Genomic DNA, 12222 nt, shown 5'->3' with positions numbered 1-12222 from the left:
ATTAACTTCTTCAGCAGTTTGATCAACAGTAGCTCATCTGTTGGATCGGATCACACGGGTCAGCCTTCTCTCCCCACGTCCATCAATGAGCCTCGACCGCCCATGACCCTGTCACCGGTTCACCATTGTTCCTTCCTTGGTCCACTTTTGATAGATACTGACCACTGCAGACCGGGAACACCCCACAAGAGCTGCAGTTTTGGAGATGCTCTGATCCAGTGGTCTAGCCATCACAATTTGGCCCTTTTGGTCAAACTCGCTTTAATCCTTATCAATCTTATTCACTTCACCTGGCACTGCTGACAATAATTATACCTGATTGGTGTATATATTATGTTTTTCTTGTGTGTGAGGATGTGTGTATATTTTCACACACACTTGAACATGCCTATGTGGTGAAAAAGTGTAATAGCAGGTAAAACTGACCATGCAGAGTTTCTACATCACGTATGTTTATCATATAATATAACTAACAGAGTAATGACTGATTTCAGTGATCACACCATGCAGACAGACACCATGCAAAACTCCACACAGAGCCTCATTTAACACCAGATCAGGACCCTGAAACCAGGAACTGCTGCAAAACAGTAATCAGTAATGGTCACCGTTTATTAACTGTCTGAATTAAAGTGAAATAACACCAAGTGAAGTAGACATGAAAGAGTAAATAGTTTTGCTGATGTCACGTGATTACGGGATTAGGTGGGAATGGAAATATCAGTCACCTGTTCACTTAGTGGGGGACAGAGAGGGGGTGACCAGGGATGATGTATTCTTTGTTGACTACAAACATACAAAAACTTTATAACATCGGGAAATACCAGTCTATGCAATAAAGAAGAAGAATCAAGATCAAGTTTTGACTCACTGATATTTTACTGTTGCATCACAAATGCATCGATTCCATTTTTAGCTTCTCGGCGGCCTTTGGTAACAACGTAGCAGCCACTACACCAAGTATTTCTGTATCAGGTTAGAAGAAGGTTAATATTATTTCTAACATTTCTAAGAATTCACACTCTTGGTGGGCAGTGGTGGCTCAAGTGGGTAAAGCCCTGGGGTTTTGGTCAGAAGCACCGTTAAGCTGTTGAGAAATTGAGCAAGGCCCTTACCCCTGTCTGTTCCAGGGGGCACTGTATCATAGCTGCCCCTGTGCTCTGACCCCAACTTCTTCAGCTGGGATATATAAAGAAAAATATTCCACTGTGCTGTAAATGTGGGTGTGGCTATAAATAAAGGTTTCTTCTTCTCAAATCTCAATTACTGAGAATCTCAGAACTACATCTCTGTTCAGTTACTGATTTTTTCAATAACTTAACTGACATAAGCAAAACCAGTGATCGTTTATTTACTAATTTACACTGTTATTGTTCACAGTGTGAAAGGATTTTGTTGAATGAATGTATTTACAGTGACACTTCTATATATTCTAAAATAAATCATCAGTGCAGATTATCTCACACTCCAGTGTTTTAGCTCACTAATGACACGTATCAGGATTTCCTCATTCAGCTGAGTTTGTTCTGCTTCCTCTCTCACTGCATTAAGTTTGTACTCATAATATCTTTTATACTCGGTCAGAATTTGGTTATTCCGGGTGACCAGATGCTGCAGCTGTTTGATCTTCTTCTCCTTCTCTTGATCAGATTCTTTTAAGGCATCAATCTTCTCTTGCAGATTTCTCTTTTCTTCCTGATACTTGGTCTGCAGTTCCAGTTGTTGTTCATGTAGTTTCTGCTCATAGATCTTCCTCAGCTCATCTTCCCTCCTCCTCAGCCTCTGTTCCACATCTTCGTACATCTCACTGGAGTAGAACTTGTTATTATTTACTGAAATCATGCTGTCTACTTTCTCCAGGAACTCCAGAACCTGCATGCGGTCCTGCATTGCTTTATTGTTAAAGACATGATATCTCTGTCCACATCGGCTAATCAGGTCTTCGAGGGGCTCGTTAGCGCCACTGAGGTACTCTTCAATCGTGGAGCTCAGGTCATCACCGTGTGTGAAGAGGATCATGGTGTATTTATCTGCTTCTTCACCAAAAAGAGCTCTGATCTTCTCCACTGAGAGACGTTCCTCCTCAGTAAAAGGGCCGAGTGAAATGACCAGGATGATGGCGTGGGGTCCTGGAGCCGTCATGCTAATGCACTTACTGATCTCCTGCATCAGCTCTCTCTCAGAAAGGTTTGTGTCAAACAGTCCAGGAGTGTCCACCAGAACCAGCTCCCTCCCAGACACATCTCCAGTCTCCTTCCAGCACTCTTTAGTGACAGATGATCCACTCTGTGCAGCTCTGAAGGCTTTCCTGCCCAGGATGGTGTTTCCTGAGGAACTTTTACCAGCTCCAGTTTTTCCCACCAGCACCATCCTCAACATGGACACAGGAGACACTGGAGACACTGGAGACACTGGAGACACAGGAGACACAGGAGACACAGGAGAAGAATTCATCAAACCTTTAAACTGTGACTGAATCTTATAAAAAGATTTAATTGTATTCACTATTTTATTTAGTTATTTTTAGGTTGTTAAAATGTTTTCTCTGAACAATTGCCATGTTGAACAGTAACACAGTTTAAATAATCATTTCATTTATGGAAGAATAAAATGTTACACCTTTATCACCCCTGTGAAAAATTAATTGCCCCTAAACATAATAACTGGTTGCACCACCTTTCACCTCAATATATCTAAAGCCAATAAAAACTCACTAATTCTGTTGCTTATGAACTTCTAGATGGTTGTGGTGCCACATAAACAGATGTGTCACCAGACAGACATTCTCAGGACTTTCTGCTAGAGTTTAGAATTTATTGTTCTGTTAATTATGGTAAATCTCCCAGGCCCTGACATCACAAACCATCCTCAGACCATGACACTACCACCACCATGTTTTACGGATGGTGTGATGTTCCTATTGTTTAATGCTGTGTTAGCTTTACACCAGATGTAATGGGATTCATATCTTTCACTTTCAACTCATTAGTCACCTGAACATTATCCCAGAAGGTCTGGGGATCATCAATCTGGGTTTTAGGACAATTCAATAAGTCTTTATGTTCCTTATGTTCCTAAACCTGTAGATCTGGCTTTATATCCCTTTTCCAGACTGAAATACAGTCACAGCTACACCATCCTTTATTTCTGTTTCTATTTTTCCTAAATAACAATAATGTCCTACTAATACCCTCACCTACTTCTATACACAGAAGTTGCACACAATCTTTCATAAAGCATCTGATCTCCTGTACTGTCTTTTCCTCTGTGATGATCTTTCATTAACTTCCTTTCTCCTGGAGTTCCTTTGTCTATCAGCTCAGTGTGTATTTGATTATTCTACTTCTCAGTGCCCCCTTTACCAGACTTGTGATGTTTATATTAGATCATTATTATTATTATTATTATTATTATTATCATCTATTTGAATGGTCAGTTGAACTAAACAGCTTTCATCTAAACATCAAAAACTCCAACAGAAGTTTTTAATGAATATTATTTTTGAGTCAAATCACAATATTCATCTGTGAGGGCAGATTAAAAAGTCTCAGGATTTAAAAGTCTTAGGATTATTTTATTGTGCCTACAATAAATATCTGAACATTTATCTATACAGTTCATTTAACAATGAACTGGGAACAATATTAGCTGTAAAATATATTTTATCTGCCAGAATTTTGTTGTGCATCATAATATCTGGAACAAAATATCCTGATTTTTATTTATTCTACTTTCTCAGGTCAACTCACTGTTTGTGTTTTTAGTGGCTCCAGACAGACATACACTATTATAGCCAAAAGTATTGGGACACCCCTCCAGATCATTGAGATCAGGTGTTGTTTTTCAGGGGTTGGACTCCGCCCCTTAGTTCCAGTGAAAGGAACTCTTAATGCTTCAGCTTCATACCAAGACATTCTGGACAATTTCATGCTCTTTGTGGGAACAGCTTGGGGATGACCCCTTCCTGTTCCAACATGACTGCACACCAGTGACCAAAGCAAGGTCCATAAAGACATGGATGAGTGAGTTTGGTGTGGAGGAACTTGACTGTCCTGCACAGAGTCCTGACCTCAACCCCATAGAACACCTTTGTGATGAATTAGAGTGGAGACTGTGAGACAGACCTTCTCGTCCAACATCAGTGCCTGACCTCACAAATGTGCTTCTAGAGGAATGGTCAGAAATTCCCATAAACACACTCCTAAACCTTGTGGAAAGCCTCCCAGAAGAGCTGAAGCTGTTATAGCTGTAAAGGGGTGGGACAACTCCATATTACATTCATGTGCATGTAAAGGCAGATGTCCCAAAACTTTTGGCAACATAGTGTATTCTTTGTACACAGTGTATTTTTTGTACATAGTGTATTCTTTGTACATAGTGTATTCTTTGATGTGTGTGTGATTTCTTACTGTTTGGACGGTTCCCATCAGGACTATGTCTTCCTGATGGTGTCTCCTGTTCTCTCTCATGTTTTCACACTAAAAAATTAATAAGTATTAATAAGAGATCAGTGGTCAGAGCAAGAAGGACACAAAATCTCTGCAGAGACATCATCTACTCCTTTACTTTCACTGTAAAGGAAATTGTGTCCAAAGATAAAATCATCTAAATAATTAAAATGTAAAAATGTCTGGAGTGTTTTATTTCTTAAAGGATCAATGATTTTACCCAGTTTTAACTCAGGAGTGTAACACAATCCTGTAGATCAGCTGTTCCAGTTCTGTCAGAGAGATGTGTAGGATCTGTACACACTGAAATCATGTTGACTCTCCCTCTTACTGTTATTAAAAACTACACTCTGATCTGTAATAACACCATTAACTCATAATACTGATCTTCATAATAATCACTGATACACATCCCTCAGGAGCTTATAGTCACAAAATCTCACACAGAGAAATAAATCAATCAATCAATCAATCATCTGGAACATTCCCCTCCCTCCTCCTGCAGTACTATCTATGGAAGCCCGTTCCACCACTGAATAAAAAATAAAAAAGGTTATTGCGACTTTTTCTCACGATTCAGACTTTTTCTCAGAATTGCGAGTTGCACAGTTCACATCTCAGATTGAAATAGGAATTTTGTGTATCCACCTTTTTGAAATGCCAGAATTTGATATAACCCCGTTCATGATATAACAGTGTTCCTCTGCCCCTTAACATGCAGATCAAGGGAGAGTTCTGTTGATGAACAGCCCCAGTCCCGCTGTGGTCCAGTAAATAATAATGATAAATGATAGATATTACACTACACTGACTTGAGAATAATTTTCCCTGATAATATTTCATCAGTCATGTCATATTTTTTTTCTGCTACCTTCTGGAATAATAATGCGATGCCAGATTTGTGAATAAAATATTGATCTAATCAGTTAATATACAATTCTAATTTGTAGGGAGGAAGACTTTCAAATGTCTGCGATGAAGGAGCTCTTTTTATGTATGGACTGTTAATGACTCTGTACTACAGGTAAAACATTTAATCAGTATAAAAACAAAGGGGACACTTCTTCTGATTAGGGGCCATAATGTATAGATATAAAATGCATTTAATGACCCCTTTAATATGCAGTGTAATAAGCAGTTATTCAGACATCTGTAAGACAACACAGAAAGCATATTTGGGTTTTAATAAGGTCACCTCCAACCTGTCAATAAACTCAAAGGTAGAAATTGAGGAATCTTAATGTTATTTATATTTTTCATAATTACAGTAAGCACTGTTTAGAGCCAAGTAGAGCCAAGTAGCAGACAAGCACAGAAAAAAAAGTCAGAATTGCGAGTTTATATCTCACAATTCTCAGAAAAAAGTCCGAATAGTGAGATAAAAAGTCGCAATAACCTTTTTTTTATTTTTATGAAGTGGCAGAAACGGGCTTCTATAACTATCAGGTGGCCGAGGAGCAAAGCGAAACTAAATGTTCAGTCCTACAGTAAACAGGTTTTAGATTGATCCTATGTAGATATAGACTGATCTCATTATAAAGGTTTATTTTAAAACAGTTATAATTCCCTGTCTTTACCTGAATAAGACATTTTCTGCTAAAGCTCCGTGTGAGAATCTCCAGATCACAGGCGCGGAGTACTCCCTGAGTGAATCAGTGTCTGTGAACGAATCATTTAAGTGAACGAATCATTTAAGTGAACGACTCTTTTAGGTGATTCTTTCTGCTTCACTTCCTCTTTCTCTTCAGTCCTGCCTGTAAATCACGTGACTGCTTTTACCGCTTTTTATTATGGTTTAAAGTTTGACGGTAGTGTAATAATTACAGTGTTGTGGGAGTTAAAGGGCTTAATAACAATAATAAAACCCCATGACCATGACGAGATCTTCATTCGTAACCTTTTTTCTTTCTTTATTTCTCTTCTCTCCTGACATTACACCCCCCCCCCGAAGTCACTGCTGCCCCGCCCAGTTCCGCTCGATTTTCAGCACAAAATAAAAGTCCCTTAGACTCTTCCCAGTAAAAATAAAAGTCCATTCATAAACACAAAATATTTTTAACAGAACAGAGAATCTTTTTCTTCATTACATTCTCACAATAGTGCAGTTAAACTGGTCACCAAAGTAAATTTGACCAAATACTGAAGACAGAACAGAACAATCCAATCAATACTTGACAAACGTGCTACTGGTCTCTCTCACCGAATTATTTAATAAAGCTTCTAATAAAGAGTGAAATCTCAGTATCTCCTTCAACTGATCACCGCTTTATTCCCTCATCCTCATCATTGGCTAAAGACGAATCCTTCTTTAAACCAATATGGAATTTTATTAATAACCTTTAGAATAACACAGATTTTAATAAAGAAGTTAAATAGCAGTAAAAATTGTTAAATTGGAAATGAATTTTTTTTTAGGAAATTGGATTAAAGATTAAACAGGTGGCAATTCAAATAAGCAAATACTCTTCTACATAATAAAGCAGGAACAGCAGACCATCACTGAGGACATGAACAAATTACACTGTACAATGACATCTTTTTATATGAAAAAAAAAACTGTTTACGAGCGTATATATCTCACTTCCTATTGTTTTCCTGTATAAATCCTGTACGTATAAAGCCTTGCTCCTGTATGATTACATGTAATTATATACCATTTTATAAATCCTCTTTTTCAGTGTTAATCACTAATATCTCCTAGTTTCCTTCTGGTTATATTAATGATAAGTCTGGTATGGTTTTATAAACATCTCCTGAGAGCCTTTGTGTGTTTCATGTGTTCAGTAAAGATTATGAAGCAGGATTAATTTGGACTTTTTGAAGGAATCCACACTTTATTAAAATCTGAAGGAGAGAAACTCTTCAAATTTCATCCACACAGATTTCCTACATTTCTCTTCTTTAACTGAAATAGATATCGCTCCATGTCAATGTGAAGTGAGTGTAAATGTTTTAACAACAAAAGAGCAAACCTTCTTTATTAAAATGTGTGGATTGTGTAGTTAACAACTTTACTTTATATAAATGTTTACAGAAGATATGTTTCTTACTGAACGGCGGAACGTTAGTGTTAAAGCGCAGGTTTCTCCCCGGAGTTATTATACGGAACCGGAAGTTTAAGCGGAAGTGTACTGATCCTCTCGGCGTGTGTGTAGTGAGGAGGAATCTTCATCACAGTTTATTTATTTTCTGCAGTTTAAGTCGTCGATTGTGTGGAAAAATGTCCGACAACGAAGACAAGTAAGATTCATTCTAATTCTCTGTGCAGTTTAAATGCGTTAAATGGTGTAGAAGGTTAAAGTAGTGATGTGGTGTTACAGTAAGACGGGGTCCGTGTGTTTCCCAGACTCTCAGTTCATCAGGGATTAATGTGATACAGTGGTGTATCCACTGATGGACTGAGAGAATCAGTCTGCAGTAGATGATGGAGATCTGAGTTTTCTTCACTCCACTGAGGAGTTATCTGATGACGTGTGATAGAGTTCATCTGATTTCTATCATAAACACTGGCTTTCAGCTGTCTGTATTTTCTACATGAACTCAGAGATCTAACTCTCTTTACTGTCTTACAGCTTTACTCACCTGCTGCTTTACTCTAAAACAAGAATAAACACTGAAAGTAGGAGAGCTGAAAAATCAGATCGAATCGTCTGTGTGTGTGTGTGTGTGTGTGTGTGTGTGTGTGTGTGTGTACAGTTTTGATGATGGAGATTTTGATGATGTGGAGGAGGACGAGGGTCTGGATGACCTGGAGAACGTGGAGGATGTAAGATTTATTCTCAGCTCAGGGTTCAATTTATTTATTATTACTGATAAAACCTACAGTTGTGTGTGTGTGTGCGTGTGTGTGTGTGTGCGTGCGTGCGTGTGTGTGTAGGAGGACCAGGAAAACGTACAGATCCTCCCTGCAGGAGAAGGACAGCAGGCCAATCAGAAGCGAATCACTACACCGTACATGACCAAATACGAGAGAGCCAGAGTGCTGGGTACCAGAGCACTACAGATTGCGTAAATACACACACACACACTCTCACACACTGTCCACTTTAATAGGAACACCTGCTGTGATTATTTATTATATCTGATTGAGTAGTTGAGGGTTAAAGCTCTCACTCTAGACTTTAATGGGATTTAAACTCAGGAGGTTCTGATCAGTAACCTGCTGAATTAAACACTCACTCACATCAGGGGCTGATGGAATAACTGTATAGCCAAAAGTATTGGGACACCCCTCCAAATCATTGAATTCAGGTGAAAGAATTAGAGTGTCCAACATCAGTGCCTGACCTCACACATGTTCTTCTAGAGGAACGGTCAAAAATTCTCATAAACACACTCCTAAACCTTGTGGAAATCCTTCCCAGTTATAGCTGTAAGGGGCGGGACAACTCCATATTACATTCATGTGCATATAAAGGCAGACGTCCCAAAACTTTTGGCCTGTCTCACAGTCTCTGTTCTAATTCATCCCAAAGGTGTTCTATGGGGTTGAGGTCAGGACTCTGTGCAGGCCAGTCCAGTTCCTCCACACCAAACTCACTCATCCATGTCTTTATGGACCTTGCTTTGGTCACTGGTGTACAGTCATGTTGGAACAGGAAGGGGTCATCCCCAAACTGTTCCCACAAAGAGCATGAAGTTCTCCAAAATGTCTTGGTATGAAGCTGAAGCATTAAGAGTTCCTTTCACTGGAACTAAGGGGCGGAGCCCAACCCCTGAAAAACAACACCTGAACTCAATGATCTGGAGGGGTGTCCCAAAACTTTTGGCTATATAGTGTATATACACCAGTGTTCCTAATAAAGTGACCAGTGAGTGTTTCTGTTCTCTCACATACAGTTGCAGTCAGAAATATTGACCCTCCTCACCTCTACAGACATTACAGTGATGTCATGAACATTAATAATGACAGAAAGTCGTTAAAGAAGAGAAAATATTAATTGATGGATATTTGAGTGATTTTGGAAACAGAAGTTGATTCACTTTGATGTTCAGATGAAAAATGGAACTGTTTTAACACACATGTACATGTGCAGTATTATTCAGCCCCAGATTCAGTACTTTGTGGAGCTTCCTGTAGCTTTAAGAACTTCTAACAAACGTTCTCAGTAAGTTCTGACCATCTTCTTCCACCTCTCAGTCAGAATCTTTGACCGTTCTTCACATGCAGAAGTCATGTCTGATGGCTTCTGTGCTGCAACGCCTTCTTTAAATTCCACCAATGATTTTCAGTGGGATTTAAATCTGGTGATGGAGAAGCCTGGTCCAGGATGGTCCAGGATCTGTTTCTCCATGCTTGGAGGTGTGCTGGAATCATTCTTGCTGCAAAGTCCAGTGATCACCAAGGTTTAATTCCTCAACAGAAGGGATCATGTTCCTCTTTATAATGGCCTGGTGTTTCTGGAAGTCCATGATGACACAACATGATCAAGGTTGCCAGATCCTGCCACAGAAAAACAGCTCCACATCATCAGTGACCCTCCTCTTCTGCTCATAATCCTGACATTCTACTGGTCCATATGTCCAAACAGTTCCAGTTTGTTTCCCTAAACTCTGTAGTCTTGTCCACATTCCTCCTGGAATATTCTAGTTGACCTTTCAGGTTCCTTGTGGTCAAGAGTGGAGTGTCTTGGAGTCCAGCCATGAAGTCCTTGTTTATTCAGTGCAGGTCTTATAGTAGCCACTGAAGCAGGTGTACCAGCCTTCATCAGGTCACCATGTAGGTGTCTTGCAGTCACATGGAGGATTTTCTTCGTTGTCCTGACTGAGTTGGTTCAGGTCCTTGATGAAATGTTGGGCTTTCTTCCAGGTCCAGGCAGGATTGAAGCTCTTCCATAAGGTTTAAACTTCCTCAGAAGGTCTTCAGGTGTGATGGAATGATCTCCTCTCTCAGCTTTTCTGGAAGCTCTTTCTGATTGCAGCTCAGCTTGAACACCTTCATGGCTTTATAAACACATCACAGCTGAAGCACAGGAAGGATCTTTATAGAGTTCCTAAAGGCTTTGTTAAGATTAGAGTCAGAGGTTAGGGTCAGGGTTAGAGTCAGGGTCAGAGTTAGGGTCAGGATCAGGGTCAGGGTCTTTCAGCTCCACTTGGGGGCAACAGGACACTTCACCTCTCTGTGTTAATGTTATTATTTTAAGACAGTGGGTGACATCACTTCCTGTCCACACAGGATGTGTGCACCAGTGATGGTGGAGTTGGAGGGAGAGACGGACCCTCTACAGATCGCCATGAAGGAGCTCAAGTAGGAAACACACACACACACTTCATAATAATGAGAACTCCAACACTCACCACCAGAGGGCACTGTCATCTCACACACACACACACACACACACACACACACACACACACACTTCATAATAATGAGAACTCCAACACTCACCACCAGAGGGCACTGTCATCTCACACACACACACACACACACACACACACACTCTTCATAATAATGAGAACTCCAACACTCACCACCAGAGGGCACTGTCATCTCACACACACACACACACACACACTGCATGGTTACTCAGAAGCCTCTGACTGACACACAGCACTGATACTGGAGACTCCTTCCATTAACATCTCCTTACTGACCCACACTGTACTGTTCACATTCTCCTTTCTCTTCTGCTTCTCACAGGAAGTGTGAGAGATGAGTTTGTGTTAGAGTGCTAAAAGATTTATTCTGGTGTTCAAACAGTGGGGTGTGTGTGTGTGTGTGTGTGTGTGTGTGTGTGTGTGTGTGGTGTGATTTACAGAGGCAGAAAAATCCCCATCATCATCCGGAGGTATCTGCCTGACGGGAGCTATGAGGACTGGGGCTGTGACGAGCTCATCATCACTGACTAACACACACACACACACACACACACACACACACACTTCTACAGTCTTCAGTGTTTCTCTGACTGGAAATGAAACACAATCAGTGAATCTGTAAACAGTGATTAAAACTAAAACACACACACGTAAACTTCATCATCATGGGGCTCTGGTTTAAACCAAACACACACCCATCAGTACACACACACACACACCCATCAGTACACACACACACACACCCATCAGTACACACACACACACACCCATCAGTACACACACACACACACCCATCAGTACACACACACACACACACACTTAAACACACACCCATCAGTACACACACACACAAACACTTAAACACACACCTATCAGTGCCTGCGCGCGCACACCCACACACACACACCCTCCTGTACAATGGGCTCAGTGTGAGTGTGTGTGCAGTGACTCTCTCTCTCCACTAGAGGGAGTAAAGACTCGTTTTTGTTGTTTAGTGAGTTTTAGTTGTTTTTATTAAAAGTTACACAATAAATGTTTTTGTAGAAATCATTTCCAGTCCTGATGTTTTATTGATCCTGGTGAAGTCTTCAGTCTGATGTTTGTAATAAAGCTGTAATTTCTTGGAGAAGTGGTGAGGTTAAAGTGGTGTGTGTGGATCTGGGGTTAAATCTGGACTTTAAGCAGAACATCTGAGTGTGAAGATAAAGATCCTGAACATGGAGCTGACTTTTACACACACTTCTCCATCATCTCCATCTTCTTCATGAAACCTTTCCAGCAGCGTGTTGAAGGTGTGCTTTCGTCTCTGCTGCTGTTCCTCAGGACCTGATTGTTGGTCATGTTCTGATGTAAACTCTAAGCTTTTTACTCTGGTTCAGGTTTAGATCAGATTAATAAAGACCCTGTTCAGACTGTAGACCTGTTTCTTCTGAATCTGGATCAGGTCATGTGAAGT

The 12222-nt window shown here is 40.2% G+C and overlaps 2 protein-coding genes across 7 annotated transcripts; one reads left to right on the top strand and one right to left on the bottom strand.

Annotated features, from left to right (window-relative positions):
* Positions 1–855: 855 nt before the first annotated feature.
* On the bottom strand, positions 856–6174 carry LOC131362600 (GTPase IMAP family member 9-like). Of its 6 annotated transcripts, none has more exons than XM_058404735.1 (4): positions 6026–6118; positions 4669–4742; positions 4410–4478; positions 856–2420 (listed from the first exon to the last, which is right to left on the bottom strand). In XM_058404735.1, coding segments are annotated over exons 3-4 (966 nt in total). In that variant the 5' UTR covers positions 4411–4478; positions 4669–4742; positions 6026–6118; the 3' UTR covers positions 856–1455. The 6 variants fall into 6 exon arrangements, with proteins under 6 accessions (XP_058260718.1, XP_058260720.1, XP_058260723.1 ...); XM_058404737.1 differs by having other exon boundaries at positions 856–2411; positions 6026–6110; XM_058404740.1 differs by having other exon boundaries at positions 856–2402; positions 6026–6110.
* A 1368-nt stretch (positions 6175–7542) lies between these two features.
* polr2f (RNA polymerase II, I and III subunit F) lies at positions 7543–11816 on the top strand. The gene is made up of 5 exons (XM_058404747.1): positions 7543–7688; positions 8145–8214; positions 8326–8456; positions 10624–10695; positions 11207–11816. Exons 1-5 carry the CDS (start codon positions 7669–7671, stop codon positions 11295–11297), a joined length of 384 nt encoding a protein of 127 aa, XP_058260730.1. The 5' UTR covers positions 7543–7668; the 3' UTR covers positions 11298–11816.
* The last annotated feature ends 406 nt before the right edge of the window (positions 11817–12222 follow it).

This window comes from Hemibagrus wyckioides, linkage group LG12 (genome assembly GCF_019097595.1).
Source record: "Hemibagrus wyckioides isolate EC202008001 linkage group LG12, SWU_Hwy_1.0, whole genome shotgun sequence".
In the NCBI taxonomy this organism is placed as follows: domain Eukaryota; kingdom Metazoa; phylum Chordata; class Actinopteri; order Siluriformes; family Bagridae; genus Hemibagrus; species Hemibagrus wyckioides.
This window is presented reverse-complemented; position numbering and strand designations above follow the sequence as displayed.

Excerpts from the sequence above, each read along its gene's own strand:
- polr2f (XM_058404747.1), top strand. The coding sequence starts at position 7,669 with ATGTCCGACAACGAAGACAA. Across the intron at positions 7,689-8,144 it reads ATGTCCGACAACGAAGACAA|TTTTGATGATGGAGATTTTG; the intron begins GTAAGATTCATT and ends GTGTGTGTACAG. Across the intron at positions 8,457-10,623 it reads ACCAGAGCACTACAGATTGC|GATGTGTGCACCAGTGATGG; the intron begins GTAAATACACAC and ends CTGTCCACACAG.